Genomic DNA, 15,608 nt, shown 5'->3' with positions numbered 1-15,608 from the left:
GCAGAACACGTAGGTGCTTTAGGGATAGAAAATATACATGTATTTCTTGTAATAACAGAATTTGTATTAGATTGCTGTAAAAAATATTGTTTTAATGTAGGTATATTTATGTTTTAAAGGATCGTTTCCATAGTCCTGCAAGATCTTGTGAAATAACAGAAAGAAATAGGGTGGTTTGTCTTTCCTGTAGCAGAGAGCAGTCACCTCTCCCCTTATTGCCTTTTCTTTCCCCTCATCAGTAATTTGATCCTGAATATTGGATCTCTGGCCTTATCCCAATTCCTTAAAGTAAATTAATAATTTGCTTTAGAATCTTCTCTTTTAAAGGTTTTATCAGAACTCTGAATAGTTTTTAGTTAGCTCTGACAAAATCATTACCCCTGCTGAGCACAGCTGCTTTGTTAGATTACACACAGATCACTGAAAGTACAGTTTGCCAATTTAGCATTGCTTTTTGGATACTAAAGAAAAGCAGTAATGGAAATATACTTGGCTACATGGTTATAAAGATAAAATTATGTTTGTTACATTAGCTAATTCCCTTCAAATATAACTGAAATGGACTTCTGCGGCTAAACAGACTGGTGAAGAGCTGCATCAGTTGTCCAGAGTGGTGATTTCCATACTGTGATTTCAAGGCCACAGTCCTTTCATCAGTACCTTTCATCGCGTTCCATGTTCAGAAGCAACACATGCCCAGTCCTTGCAAGATACAGCTTTTTTTGGTGTTTGATGTTGTCAGTTTTTTGGTGGAGCGGATTTGGGACTAACGCCCTACTGCATCTTAATCATTTATTATAAAACAAAGCAAAGCCAAATTTCAACATTGTGGAAAAAAAACCAAGGTGGGGTGGTTGGTTTTTTTTTTGGTTGTGTTTTTTTTTACTTGGTGAACTTTTGTAAACTGGGCATGTATTTCGTGTCACATGAGCATATTTCTTTGGAGAGCTCTGAAGCGGGTGCATGGGAATAATTGGATAAGCTGTAGAATAATATTTTAAGCAATAACATTCCTTCTTTTCCTTAGCAATATAAAACAGGCACCTACCTGTATTTGAAAATACTATTTATGAAGCTAATTAAGGGGGCATTCCTCTGGATACTATGTGGTACCAGAAGAAAGAAACTATAAGAGATTAACTGATATTGCACAAAATTGAAACAGAGAGGGGAAAGGAGGCCAAGAAGGAAATGTACTTGGCTCCTGTTCAGTAGAAACTGCTGCTAAACACAAATGTCCTTGTCTGTGTTAAGTTATATTTTGCAACAAAATATATAATGATTTATCTCTTGGTTATATATATATGATTCCACTAATAACATGAAGGGAAGTAATATGAAATGCACAGAGTGCTCACTAAATTTATGAATCCCTCACTACGGTCAGTTAAAATTATTCCAAACATTCTTATATCCAACACAGTTCTTAAAATTGTGTGTACGTAACTTTAGGGCTCAAGAACATTATCAGATTAATCATTCTGGTTAAATTTTAGCCATAAATCAGAGGGGAAAATACGTGACAAAAGTGAGTATGGTCCATATGCTTCTGTTGAGTACAGATAACATTTCTGTTTAGTTTTGCTTGAAGTCATTGTACATTTATACACTAAGAGCTGGCCAGAGATCTCTAAATCCTGCTAATGTGGACTGCTGAACCAACACGGGATGATAACTGCTGTAAGAAACTCATTCACAGCCTCAACATAAAATGGTTTGGGTTGGAAGGAAGCTTAAAGATCATCTAGTTCCAATCCCCCTGCCACGGGCAGGGACACCTTCCCCCAGCCCAGGTTGCTCCCAGCCCCGTCCAGCCTGGCCTTGAACCCTTCCAGGGAGGGGGCAGCCACAGCTGCTCTGAGCACCCTGTGCCAGTGTCTCACCACTTTCACACTAAAGAATTTCTTCCTTATATCTAAATCTCCCCTCTTTTAGTTTAAAACCATGACCCTTCATCCTATCCCTACACCCACTGATCAAGAGTCCCTCCCCATGTTTCCTGTAGCCCCCTCTAAGTACTGGAAGGCCACTAGAAGGTCTCCCTGGAGCCTTCTCTCCTCCAGGCTGAACAACCCCAACTCTCTCAGCCCGGCCTCATAAGGGAGGTGCTCCAGCCCCCCGAGCATCTTTGTGGCCTCCTCTGGATCCTCTTGAGGAGGTCCATGTCCTTCTTATGTTGAGGGTCCCAGAGCTGGACACAGCACGGCAAATGGGGTCTCACAAGCACAGAGTAGAACATGTAGCATATGTGTGTATGTTATTTCTCCACAGAAATGCAACCTGCCAAGTTTTTTTGTTCTCAGACGTGCTGAGTAACTCATTGTAGCTGAAGTCTGCATTGCAGCTGAAGTCAGAATTTGCGTCATGATAACTACACTGTGTGTTTGACATACTATGCTGGTATAGTTTTTGAGGAAGTCAAAATTATTCCAGGCAGTAGGTAAATGTAGGAAGAGGTAAATTACATCTTCTGAATTATCTCATATTTAGTTAAAATATAAGCAAATTCCTAACCAAACTTTTATAATGATACAAGGTCATCAAATATGTATCAGTTTAGAATCTCTCTCATCAAAACATAAAACTGTCAGGTAAATAAATAGGTGTTATATTTTGAAAGAGAGAAAGCAAAACATTTTACAGTCTGTGAAATCACCTGTTTCTGCCTTCTGAGGTGTGTAGGTACACCTTGCAATAGTTGTGCCTCAAGGCAATATTAGTAATTGTGGGCTTTGCTTCTCAGTAGTGATTGTCTCAGTAGATGAGACCTCTCCTCTGGCCTTTATGCCAAGTCTTGAAACTTCAGCTTTCATCTTAATCTCTCAGCTGTCGGCCTCTCCCCTGCAATAGCAGTTGTCCATTATCTACCTGCCTGAGGTCTAAAAGAGTAGCAGGAAGGTTGCACTTGCTCAGACCACCCTGCTCTTTCAGGTTTCTGGGTTTTGTTCTCAGTGGGAGACCCTCTCTCTGCAGCTCTGAGTCTTGGTAGCCTGGCTTGTGCTGAGGCTGTGCCTCCCCAGCCCCTAACAGGGGACCTGGAGTCTGAGGTGGTGAGAGCCGAACAGCAACCATACCCCCGCCTGGCTGGTTGGTCCCTGCAGAAGCTGTTATCCTTTAAGCAGGCCCAACTTGATGAGCCATGAGGGCTAGCTGGGACCATGACAGACTCCAGGGATTCGTGTCCTATTCTGAGTACACTCATCTGCAGCCAGTTATCACGGAGATCAGAAAGTTTGGATTTTGGTCTCTGTTAGCAATTTTTAACCACATAACAACACCATGCTTGCCAACTGTCATATTTAGTATTCATTATTAATTTTCAAGTCATGTATCAAAATAGCATTCACTTTTAATCTGCTTAAAGGGCAATTCAGTAATTAATGATATATGGGATATAATTCTATTTCTAGCAGCACAAGAAATTTACTTGTATTTCTTTAATGTACATTCCCTCTAAAAGAGCCTTTTCTTTTCCCTCCTTCATCCTTCCTCTCTTCTCTCCTTGTTTTGTTTTCTTATTGTTTTATCTCTTCCCCCTTTTTTCCTTTTCCCTTTTTCCTTCACTTTTCCTTTTTTTTTTTTTTTAGCGACTCATAAGTTTTCCATATGGAGGAAAGAGTATCTGCTGCTACAGTAAAACTGAGTCATGCACTAAACTGCAAAAGCTCTTTGTATTTCTGAAATTGTTTGTTACAACCCCCACAAATTACTGTGAAATACCATTTCTGTTTGAAAAAGAGTTTGCCTTGACAGTAATTCACTGAGTAAAATTACAAACTGTTTTTATGTGTCTGTTCTCAAAGAGCTCAAAGCCTCCTCTGTGTATTTTGTCTTGAAGGAAGATCAGGACAAAAGAACGAACACTAAATGTTCAAAAGTGTAGTGTTTTATGCTTCATTGTGAGTGCTTTAGCTTAATAATTTAAAAAGCACGTATGTGCAAAATTAACTTGAAAATCCTGGAAACAGCATTTGCTTAACTTAAGGAACGTCTCACTTTATAGGCATGAAGTGGGTAATCAGACACTATTGTGAATGAAGACAACATGCCTTTAAATTGCTTTGGGAGCTAGAAGGCACTGTCTCCTTATTTAAGTACTGCTGAAGTAGTAGAGCTAATGGTTTTCGAGTGGGCATGATGTTCCACATATTTTGAGGGGCAAGGGGAAATGGTATACAGCACTATCCCATGGTGCTGTTTCTGAAACTATTCTGGAAAAGAGTCTGATACTTAGACCGTTACAAATGGATAGAAATATTTGGTTTCAGGTCAGCTGATCAATGAGTAATGTTGAAGTTGCTAACAGCTTTCTCTGTAAACAAAGACATGGGTGACTTTAAAAAAAAGTATGGTTAGACGTTTTTAAAATGTTAAGCTAATGTCCTGAAAGCAGAACAGCACAAACTCATTAACGTAAAATTTTTTCACTAGATTTTTGATGCTGTTACTAACAGTTACTTTCTCTATCTGATCCTTCTCTAGTAATTTCTGTGTCCTTCCAACAGCACCCCAAGTAGCTCATGCAAGATAGGAGTTTCAGATCTTCAAGGAGAAAGATACAAAGATCATCTTCTCCCGTACAATCACCATTTTTGTTTTCGTTGTTTTACAGATGTGTGCAGGAAAAGAGTCACAAGCAGAGTAAATGCCTCCAGGCTGTTTGTGGGAACTGGATCGAAAGTAGCGTTAACTGTGTTTACAACAAGGTTTCTCCATCATGGCTCAGAAACTGAACTCCTCCTCTCTTGGGGGTGTGAGCTATGCTCAGCTGAGAGCACATAACATTTGTTTCTGTCAGGAACCAGTGGGCATATGTTGATGCTGCTGGGACAGGTATGGGGATATCAGGACGCTTCATCCCTCTGTCTATGTGTTCCCATACCTGTAAGGGAAAGCGACCTGCTCCCTGGTCCTCCTGACTGTGAAAGCAGCTTTGCCTCCTGTCAGAAAACTCAACAGTTTCCATCTCAGAACAGCTGAAACATGCAAAAAGAACTAAGAAGCTTGGGACTATCCCTACACCATGCTTTGGCTTCATGCCAGAGATAGCACCAGTCTCAGTAACGAACTGGAGAAATATTAGGAGTCAGTTTTGGGACTCTGGAATTAGAGACACTTGATATTAACAATAGCATTATTTTGGAAGGGATGACATGAAAGGAATAGAAATAGTGAGGTGAAATTAGAACAAGTTAATGGACCCTCCTCCAGTGACTGATAATGGAGCATCTGCATGTAGAAGGAAATGGAAATCTGTGGACAAGAGCCTCCTGCTGTACAGTTCCCCCAGAAATGTTGGAAGTTCAGAAAAGATTTTGTAAGAGGCAATAAAGAAATGTCTGGAGGCTGTGTTGCATTTAGAGATTGTTCCCAGATGAAGAAATTTGTAAGGAGGAGTGAGTATGCTGCCAAACTCATAATGAATCTTTGGGTTAGGGCCAGAAGTCTGTAAGTTTGGGAAAAGGCTCAGAGCAAGAATGGGGCCAGGGAGTACGGGGGCAGGTCTTGGACCCAGGGTCTGTCCCAGGTCTGGCAAGAGGTGGAGTCACCTGCAGAACCAAGTGTACCAACATCTACGTGCCAGGGAAGGGGTACTGAGCATTTCTAACATTGACTTCAGGAACTGGGTATAATTATATCTGAAATGCACCATACCACCCTTTGCCCTTCTTTGAATTAAAATGAGGAAAAAGAAAAGGAGTGGAAGCTAGCTTGCACAAAATGTCTTACTAGAGCCAAGAAGGGCTTGGAATTACTGCTATTCTTCATTTACTCTTTCCAACAGCCACAAAATGTGGAACAATGTTACATTAACTGGCAGTCCATGCTTGATCTTTGCAAATTAAGCTGCTGCAGTTTCCTAGAAGTGTATGTAGGTAATTCATAGATATGTCTTTCTTCCCATCCAAGTGTTTTGCTCTTAGTATATTTATGAATAACTTGTAAATTTGAGTATTTTTATGATTGTATGGCAAGAAGATTAAACCTTCTTGATGAACTAAGAAATCACTTGGAAATATCTGATAACCTGTCAAATCCGATCTTTCTGGCTGGATATTTTGCTAGGGAAAACCAGAATTCTGGACTAGAAGAACAAATATTTGACACCAAGCAAGTTCATATATTTTGAAACAAATTTGGTAAGAGTTATACCAAGATTTATAAAGAAAGAAGTTGTAAAGAAAAGAGAAGTGAGTAAGGTTGAAGGCTAGGGGGAAATTTAAGTAATAAAATGGCAAAGAAAAAAGATAAATTTAAGACCTTTTGTATTGTGCTAGCTGGGAGAATAGTTTTCTCCTTTATTTAATTCTGAGTGAAGACTTTCATTCTGTTACTCAAAGATAAAATCTAAAAATAAACCTGGTGTTATTGCTGGCAGTGTTGCAGGACATGTAATTTTTTGTATATACGTTACTGTGGAGTGAGCTAAGAAACACAATATATTGAGTGTTAAAATTGCCATTAATTCATTGCCTGCTCAGGCAGTAATTTTTCTATGATCTCATTTTTTCTTAACTGATCTCATTCTTCCTTTTTGCTTAAATTGTCTTCATCTATAACAAGCATCTTCATGGAACTAATATTTACTTGTTATAAATTACTTTTTCAGTGTTTTAACTTTACTGTAGTGTTTACCAAATTGAGCTAATCTCCTTTTGCTTTGCATACAGCAATAGGCTTCTTTAACATTTATCCATTCTCATGTGTTAGGATAAAGACCTACATAACCAAATAAATAATATCCAGATTAAAAAAAAAAAAAAAAGGAGTCATAAAGATGTAGGACAACAATAGAAAATAAATAGCTAATTTTTAAACAATCAATCTTTTTAAGGGAGCTGGCTTGCAAAAATTTTTGAAAAATCACCATCTAAAACTTGGGTCCTTTGAATGTGTTCAGTTTGAATATCCCAAAATGGAAATGTTTGAGGAAATTAAACAGTGCCAGGGGACATTCTTGGGCATTGGGACTCCACCATTATTGTTACTGTTAAATTGCTGGAGCTGTCTTTGGCCCACAGTGATTAGCACTCCCCAAGCAATCCCCGAGCATGGTTCAGAGGCTACAGGAGGACAGAGATTATTCCCAGTAGACAGCTTGCATACAGCCACTCTATTTTAGCAGGAAGGTGAGTTTAATACTGTGGTGCAGGCCAGCTGGCCCCTGAGCTTAGCTCCTTAGACTTCTCTCTGGCACTGAGACCAGCAGTATAAGACAGCCTGCTTTTCTACTACTAAATACCCTGAGTTTACAGAGTGGTTGCATCCACATTGCTTATTAGGATGGGTTCCTGGCTCATGCTACTTCCCATATTGTGCCTGAGAATTGTTTGAGAAAATATTATTTGTCCTAGGACAAACAATACTAGGAACTGTTCTAATGATTTTACAGCCTAGAAGAGTCAATTCTAATGCCCAGGAAAACTCCCTGGTGCTGCTTTAGTTATATTAAGGCAATATAGCGTTAATTAGAAATAAGCTGAGAGGATACAAACACATTCTCTGACAGAGACCCTGGGTGGGTGAGCAAAGTGAAAGCAGTGTGAGCTTGGTCAAAGCCAAAGTAGGGTTTCAGGCCTGAGCATAGTTTGCTTTGAGAAAGTAGTAGAAGGAAACCTGCAGGGATCAGAGAAAATAATTTAATAAAATTTTCAGCTTTAGAGGAGATTAAGATGCTCAATGTGAAGTATTCTTTTAAGCTTTGTTTTATGTATCCCTCAGTAATTGGATCCCAGCTGGATTCTTCCAAATAGAACAGAAATTTTGTTGCATTGTTAATTTTGCAAAGGTGGTCTCACTGTAACTGCCACTTACAGACAAACTGGATATTGAGTGGAGGAGGAGAACATACTTGATATTGACTTGACCTTTCCTTCCCTTGCTTTGTCTCTCTTTGTCTTGCCTCTCCTGGCCTTGCCTTTGGATAATAAAACTCATACTGAGGGGTTTCTTAACTTTTGGATTGGCGATACAAAACCTCTGCTGACTTAGAAGCAGGTTTATGGATGAGTAGCTCTTCTTAATGAGTATGTCACTTTTCATAAGAAGAGTGGAAGGGAATGACTTTTGGGTACAAGAATGTTTGCTAAAGTTGTGGGAAAATTCCCTATTTAAAATGAGAGCTCATAAGAGGAAGAGATTATAGTTTGCAGGGCAAGTGCAAAAGTATGCAACTGTTAAAAAGGTGCACTGAAGGTTTATCTGAGGGGATGAGTATTCAGATCTGTTAGTCATTACTGATTGCCACTCCTCAAAATACTATCCCGTTGGAGTTTTGCTTATTAAAAGGGTTATATTTTATTTTTTGTGGAACCCATCTCAGCAAAATCAACTTTAATAATTACAAGGTTATTAAAAATCCTCACCAAGTCAGAGGACAAAGATTTTAAATACATTTTAATTTGGTAATATTTTGTATTGCTATGGATAGAATTTTGCTAGTGAAAGTAGTTTTGAACTATACTGTATTACATCCAGACTGAGATTTTTCTTAAGTAATTTAGCACAACGGGGTGTGTTTCTGGTAGTACTATCCACTAATGCCGTCCAGGTTTTTTCCCATCAAGATTCATGCCTCACTTCAAAATACATAACTGCGTCTCTTCAGACTACAAACCAAATCTTTATATTCAGATTAAAAGGATTCAACACCATCGTTCTAGTTTTGACTTGTTTTAAGGGAAATACAATAGCAGTCTTTTACTTTTCTCCCTTCTCTGTCCTTCCCCTCATATTCAAACACATATTTGTAGCTTTTTTTCTGTAATTATCTTTTTTCCTTTTTGCTCTACTCCCACAAATCATATCTTAGTGTTATTTTTGTATTACAATTGTGCTGGAACATTTCATGTTATATTATTAAAAATAATTAATAATTAGATATGCCACTAAGATAATAAGATGGAAAATAAAATAGTTAATATGTCAGATATCTGTATCTCATTAGATCTGGAATTTTGTTTCTGCTGAATTTGGCTTGCATTTCATATCCTCTGATTTTTAAAGAATCAGCAATCCAAGCATATTCCTACGCTTATGAATAAAGCCATACTGTAGACTGCACATGAATAAATCCAGACAGTCATTTTTATTGTCATCAAAGAGCATTTTTATTCTGTGCCCACAAATGTTCTTGGTAATCTATGAAAGAGGCCTCTGAGATTAGAAGTGAAAACAGGCATCTTTCTCACTCCTTGCCTTGGCAGAAGTACATGATTAGCATTCATCAGCAGTCACAAGTGAACTCATGTAAAGGCTCGTCTACAGACAGATGTTTTTGCAATTGAGTCTTTGATTGGCCCACTTGTACTTGTGCAGGATGACATGACCTTTAATTATATAGTCAAATACTACTTTTCCACGGAGCATTTGCCTCATTCAGAGCACAAAATGGATGAGATGCACTGGGAATTGAATTTAGTTGGGTAACAAGGGAGATTATTGCTTAGGGGTATCTCGATTTAGTAAGATGAGGATGCCACTGAAGTTTGTTGAGCATTCTTGCTACCTTTAATTTTTCAAGCCAGGCAGACAAATGGGCAACTAGCTGCTTCACAGGTTTATTCAAAGCCACAGGAGTTTAAGAACATGAGCGGACACACTGATTTAAGCCATACGTCTATAGTGTCCTGTCTCTGATGGCAGTCAAAAGTGGATGCATATGAAAAACTTTAAGGACTACCTGCAGGTGTTCCCTCAACTGCCACGCTTTTGTGGCTCAAGGATTTCCTAATCTGGAGGGTCTTTAAGGTAAATATTAAGCCTCAGTTGGTTTCTCTTCACCACCATCCCATTAAGCCCTTTAAAATCCTTTTAATCTTTTGCCATATACTGTCTTCTGTGGCAAGGCTTGTGGCTCACCTCCCCCTGCTTGCCTTAAGCCTGCCGTGTGCTGGCTTTCTGTGAATGGTCAGTCCCTCTCCATTCTCATCATGCAACTCATGCATATGTCTCGTATCCTTTAAAAAAAGAAGGATGTTGAGCAGAAGCCAGAGGATGTACCTGGGGTCCCAGAAAGCTTGTAGCATGCCCAGAAGGGAGCCAGCCTTCACTTCTGCTGTTACCCATGGTAGCTTGGCCTGCCCGCCTGTGCAGTTGTCAGATATAGACATACCCTGTGTTGTTTCTGCTTCAGAGGCTCTTGGTAAAAAAGACTGCTGATGGCTGAAATAGAAGATTTCAGGAAGTGTATGAGTGTTTTTTTAGCCAAGTTGAGCACCAATGTAGACAACAGGATTTTCTCTCTCATGCAGACACAGAATTTCTGTGTGATGCTGAGCTAGTCCAACAGATGAGACTTTTCCCAGATGTCCATTAATTATATGTTTGAAATCGTGGGGTTTGATTTGCAGAAGTGCTGAGGAGCACTCACAGCTGCAGCTGATGTCATTGAGAGCTGTACTTTGTACATTGAAAGTGCTGCTTAATGCCAAGTTCCCTGAAAAATCAGTCCCTTTACATCTCATGTCGGTCACTGCAATTACCAGATGCTTTTGACCTGAATTCCTTTGTTTTCTGTTTTCCCTGATTGTAACAGAGGACTGATACTACCCTGCCTCATCGGAGTGTTAGATTTCTAAGTTCTCAGGCACTACCACAAAAAGCATTGCAGTGCAGTCCACTCAAATAGTAACTATGTAATTCTGAAGGGGTTTCCATCCCCTGTGGGTTATGAGGTCAAAATCTCAACAGCAATGACAAAACAAGGTATGGCACCCGTTCCATTTCCATTAGTTACTCTGGGCACAAATCTCACCAAAAAGAAAAAAAATATATATATATACTGGTCATGTAACAGGCAAATTTTTTATTTACTGGAGGCCAAATTTATATTGCTCAAGTAGCCTTTGTTCTGGCATTTCTTATTTTTCCTGTATTTTCCCAGCAGTTGTCAGGGTGTTCGTTTAGAGAGCATGTTTGAGACATCAGGTCAACCCGAACCGATTCACATTTTTAAAAGCATTTTTGTTTGCATTTTTCCTTCCAGAAAATACTTGCAACAACAAACGTCTGGATCTCGTCTTCATCATTGACAGCTCTCGCAGCGTACGTCCTTATGATTTTGAAAAAGTGAAGGAGTTCATTTTAACCATCCTGCAGTTTCTGGACATCAGTCCTGATGCTACCCGTGTAGGTCTGATTCAGTACGGCAGCACAGTCAAACACGAGTTTTCACTGAAGACATTCAGGAGAAAGCAGGATATTGAAAGAGCAGTGAAGAGGATGATGCACCTGGCAACTGGCACCATGACTGGGCTGGCTATTCAGTATGCAGTGAACATCGCATTTTCGGAGTCAGAAGGAGCTCGACCTCTGAAGCAGAATGTGCCCCGAATTATCATGATAGTGACAGATGGGAGACCTCAGGATCCAGTGGCAGAGATTGCCACTAAAGCACGTAACTCAGGAATCCTGATTTTTGCCATTGGAGTGGGAAGAGTAGATATGAACACGCTGAAGTCAATTGGGAGTGAACCACATGAGGAGCATGTGTTTCTGGTTGCTAATTTCAGTCAGATTGAAACACTGACCTCTGCCTTCCAGACTAAACTTTGTGGTAAGGTTTTTTTCTATAGATTTGAATGCATAGGTGAAAGTAAAACACAGAAAAAATATGCAACATAATTTTTTTTTTTTGCATGGAACCTTATCTGTCAGAATATGTATATTGAAGAAAAGGGAGACTAGCCAGACAACGTTCAGAACAGCAGACGTATATATGGGGAGAAACTAACTCTACTGCTAAGTGCCATAAAATGTAATCTAATTTCTAGTGGTCATAAGCAGTGAGGCAAAACCACATATCATGATTTTCCTATTCATTGTATAATAGCAATAACTTTACAATCCTCTGCTATTTGAATATTAGATAAGTTGTTTCATCTATTGATTTTAAATGTGAACACCCTCAGTACTGAAACTTCAAACTGATAAACAGTCTTTTGGTTATTTAAATAATTCAGTGGAGTTCATGGATTCCTCTCCAAAGCTTACATATTAATTATATGCACACTATTATCTCTATACATGCCTTGGGTCTGGAAGTGAGACACAGAGACATGGTAGTGTGTTTATTCCATCCATTTTAAATGCAGAGTTAGGAAAAGTCATTACAGTGATATTATTCATTCGTACGATATATTTAATAATGTTTTAATAAGTATTCATTTACAACAGAGAAATCACCTTACCAGTTGTAATTCCCTGATAAGCAATTACCTTTTACAAATATTGTGGCATACATAATTCATTTTATTCCAATCTGTGTACTTAATATAATTTTCTTTTTTAGTTTTTCCTGAGATAAATATGAAAGATCTTCATACAGATTTGGCATTAAGCTGAGGCATTTTCAGCAGAGGCCAAAAAAAAGAATGCACAGTGAGATTGAATGCTCACTCATCTCTAGGTATGCTTTTGCCAGAAAAGAACTGAGGCTTATTGTCAGGATAGTCTGGAGAATTTTCCTTACTTGGTCTTTTCCCAGATTGTTTCAAAGAGCAACAGGGCTCCAGCTGAACTGCATCAGCACAAAACACCATCACAGACATTCATCAGATAATAGATTTTTTTCCTGTTTCTTTCTTGCTGTATTATTAGCTGGCATAGAAAGATACACTTAAAAACCAAGAAACAGTAAACTAAACATGGATTGAGAGTTTAAATAGAATTAATAGTAAATACTTCGAAATTTCATCTTACTGGATTTTCTTAATTGCATTTTAGAACCAAATCCAGTATAAATACCACCTTTTTTTTTTTTTTTTTTTTTTTCTGACTAGGCAGTGCCCAGTAAACGTATTAGAGTTTCATATCTCACTTTTAGTCCACATACATGTGATCCCCTATAAAATCACCCCTCCTGCAGATGGAGGAGTATGGAGGTGACAAGGATTGCTGCTGCCTCCTTTTCTCAGGGAATGCCTTCACAGCATTTGCTGTGTCAGGAATTGAAGGTGAGATCCAAAAACATACTTGAAAACCCCGGCCCAGATGCAACAGAGAATTTCAGCTGTTAGATTCTTATGGATTTCAATTTAAGGGACTAAACTGCAGATAGGATCCTTAATATTTTATTGAGTCTGACCTGTAAATCAGCATTCAGCTTGATGAATTTCAAGAGAGCAATCTAAGCATCCATAGTCTCCGTTTCTTAGAGCACCCATATTCCTCCAGTGAAACGTGGTTAGTTTTTTTAAGTCCTCCTCAGTGTGGACCCAGAGGCAATATTATTGTAGCTGAGTTGAACATCTGGACACCTTTTTTCTTTGCTAGAGCAACTGAAAGCACCCCTCTGGTCAAGTCTTCTGGCATGCAGTCTGCTAGGCTTCATGCTGTGGGAAAATGCCTTGGCACCTGAGCTGTCCTTGTGTCTGAATTGCCCTTATGTCTGTGGGAATGTGTCTTCATGGTTCCTGTGAAGATTATTAACATTAACCACTGTTTACCTGTGGATGGCAGAGATTACCCAGTGCCTAGCAACTATATTCTCAGAAGAATCCGTATAAACCGTCAGTGCTCCATCGTCTGCTAAGTCAGACTTTCCCTACAGTTGCTGCCTCTGGCTGCTAAAGATTTGGGAGTGCCTGAAACAGCAGTTGAAGCCAGAGGATCCCAGGGACCTCTTTATTACCAGTCAGCAAGGTAAAACACAAGCAAACTATCCTGAGAAATCAGAGACATGAAGAATGAGACAAGAGTTGAAAACTCAGGAGAAACTGAAATGGGGACAGAATCCAGGAAAGGATGGGGACATTGAATAGAAGAAGAGTGAGAAAGACAGAAGCTGGGATGGAGCAGTCAGGAGCAAAGTCTCTATTATTCTCTTGTAAAGTAAATAGTGGTGTAATCCTCATTTTACATTGGAGAAACAGAGACGTAGAAACAGGGTTAAGACTATGAAGATTGCCCACTAACTTTAAATATTTGACTCAGTGCAATTCCTGGGCTGATTTTCTGGGGAAATTAGCATTTTTAGACTAATATAACATACTAGTCACAGCTCTGCAGTCTTCACTTGCAGCTGAAAGCACATTGCATTCTTGTAAATGCAGATTCAGATGTCTCTTGAACACAAACAGCATGATAGTTGATTCTTGCTTAAAGGTACTGATATTAATGTCTTCGCCAAAATCAAATAAGGACCCTGTGGCATAGGCAGAGATAAACCCTATTTTACAAGACTCATATCCAAGTTTCTTAACTATGAGATCACTCTTTCTATTACTTCGGTCCCTGTCAACCAAACACCTCCTGCAACAAGTGAGGTTGCAGAAATCTTACAGACAGCAGCCTCCCTCACCACAGAAATCTGACTGATGAGCAGAATACCAATGATTCTTTCAAATGGGTGCAACAGAGACACTTTGAAAAACATTTTATGTGATGGTATATTGGAAGATTGGTAACAAATTATAAAAATATATTAGAATCATAGAATCATAGAATGGTTTGTGTTGGAAGGGACCTTAAAGATCATTTAGCTCCATCCCCCCCTGCCATGGGACAGGGACACCTTCCACCAGCCCAGGGTGCTCCCAGCCCCGTCCAGCCTGGCCTTGAACCCTTCCAGGGAGGGGGCAGCCACAGCTCCTCTGGGCACCCTGTGCCAGTGTCTCACCATCCTCACAGGAAAGAATTTCTTCCTGATATTTAATCTAAGTCCACCCTCTTTCAGTTTAAAATCGTGACCCCTCATCCTATCACTACAGTCCTTGACAAAGTCCTTCCCCATCTTTCCTGTAGCCCCCTTTAAGCACTGGGAAGCCGCTATAAAGTCTCCTTGGAGCCTTCTCTTCTCCAGGCTGAACACCCCCAACTCTCTCAGCCTGTCCTCATAGGGGAGGTGCTCCAGCCCCCTGATCATCTTTGTGGCCTCCTCTGGACCCACTTGAGCAGGTCCATGTCTTTCTTATGTTGCGGGTCCCAGAGCTGGACACAGTGCTCCTAGTGGGATCTCAAAAGAGTGGAGTAGAGGGGGAGAATCAGCTCCCTCAACTTGCTGGCCACACTTGTCTTGATGCAGCCCAGGATACGGTTGGCTTTATGGGCTGTGAGCACATATGGCTGGCTCATAGTCAGTTTTCCATCCACTAATACCCCCGAGTCCTTCTCTGCAGGGCTGCTCTCAATCCACTCATTCCTCAGCCTGGATTTGTGATTGGGATTGTCCCAACCCGTGTGCAGGACCTTGCACTTGGCCTTGTTGAATTTCATGAGGTTCACACAGGCCCACCCCTCAAGCCTGTCAAGGTCCCTCTGGATGGCATCCCTGCCCTCCAGGGTGTCAGCCGCACCACACAGCTTCTTGGTGTCACTGGCAAACTTGCTGAGGGTGCACTTGATCCCACTGTCCATGTCACCAACAAAGATGTTAAACAGCACCGGCCCCAATACCAACCCCTGAGGAACACCGCCTGTCACTGGTCTCCACTTGGGCATTAAGCTGTTGACTGAAACTCTTTGAGTGTGACCATCCAGCCAATTCCTTATCCACCGAGTGGTCCATCCATCAAATCCATGTGTCTCCAATTTAGAGACAAGGGTGTCATGCGAGACAGTGTCAAATGCTTTGCACAAGTCCAGGTAGATGATGTCAGTTGCTCTTC

General features: G+C 40.1%; 1 protein-coding gene across 6 annotated transcripts in view; it reads left to right on the top strand.

Annotated features, from left to right (window-relative positions):
- The window catches only part of MATN2 (matrilin 2), a 76,536-nt gene that overhangs the window by 12,583 nt on the left and 48,345 nt on the right, over positions 1-15,608 (top strand). For all 6 annotated transcript variants that reach the window (XM_042785864.1, XM_042785863.1, XM_042785862.1 and 3 more), the window contains exon 3: positions 10,988-11,557. In XM_042785864.1, the coding sequence (XP_042641798.1) occupies positions 10,988-11,557 (570 nt within the window). The remainder of the gene's footprint in view (positions 1-10,987; positions 11,558-15,608) is intronic.

The sequence above is a fragment of the Tyto alba genome, unplaced genomic scaffold (assembly GCF_018691265.1).
Source record: "Tyto alba isolate M040663 unplaced genomic scaffold, T.alba_DEE_v4.0 Super-Scaffold_9, whole genome shotgun sequence".
Classification (NCBI taxonomy): Eukaryota; Metazoa; Chordata; class Aves; order Strigiformes; family Tytonidae; genus Tyto; species Tyto alba.
This window is presented reverse-complemented; position numbering and strand designations above follow the sequence as displayed.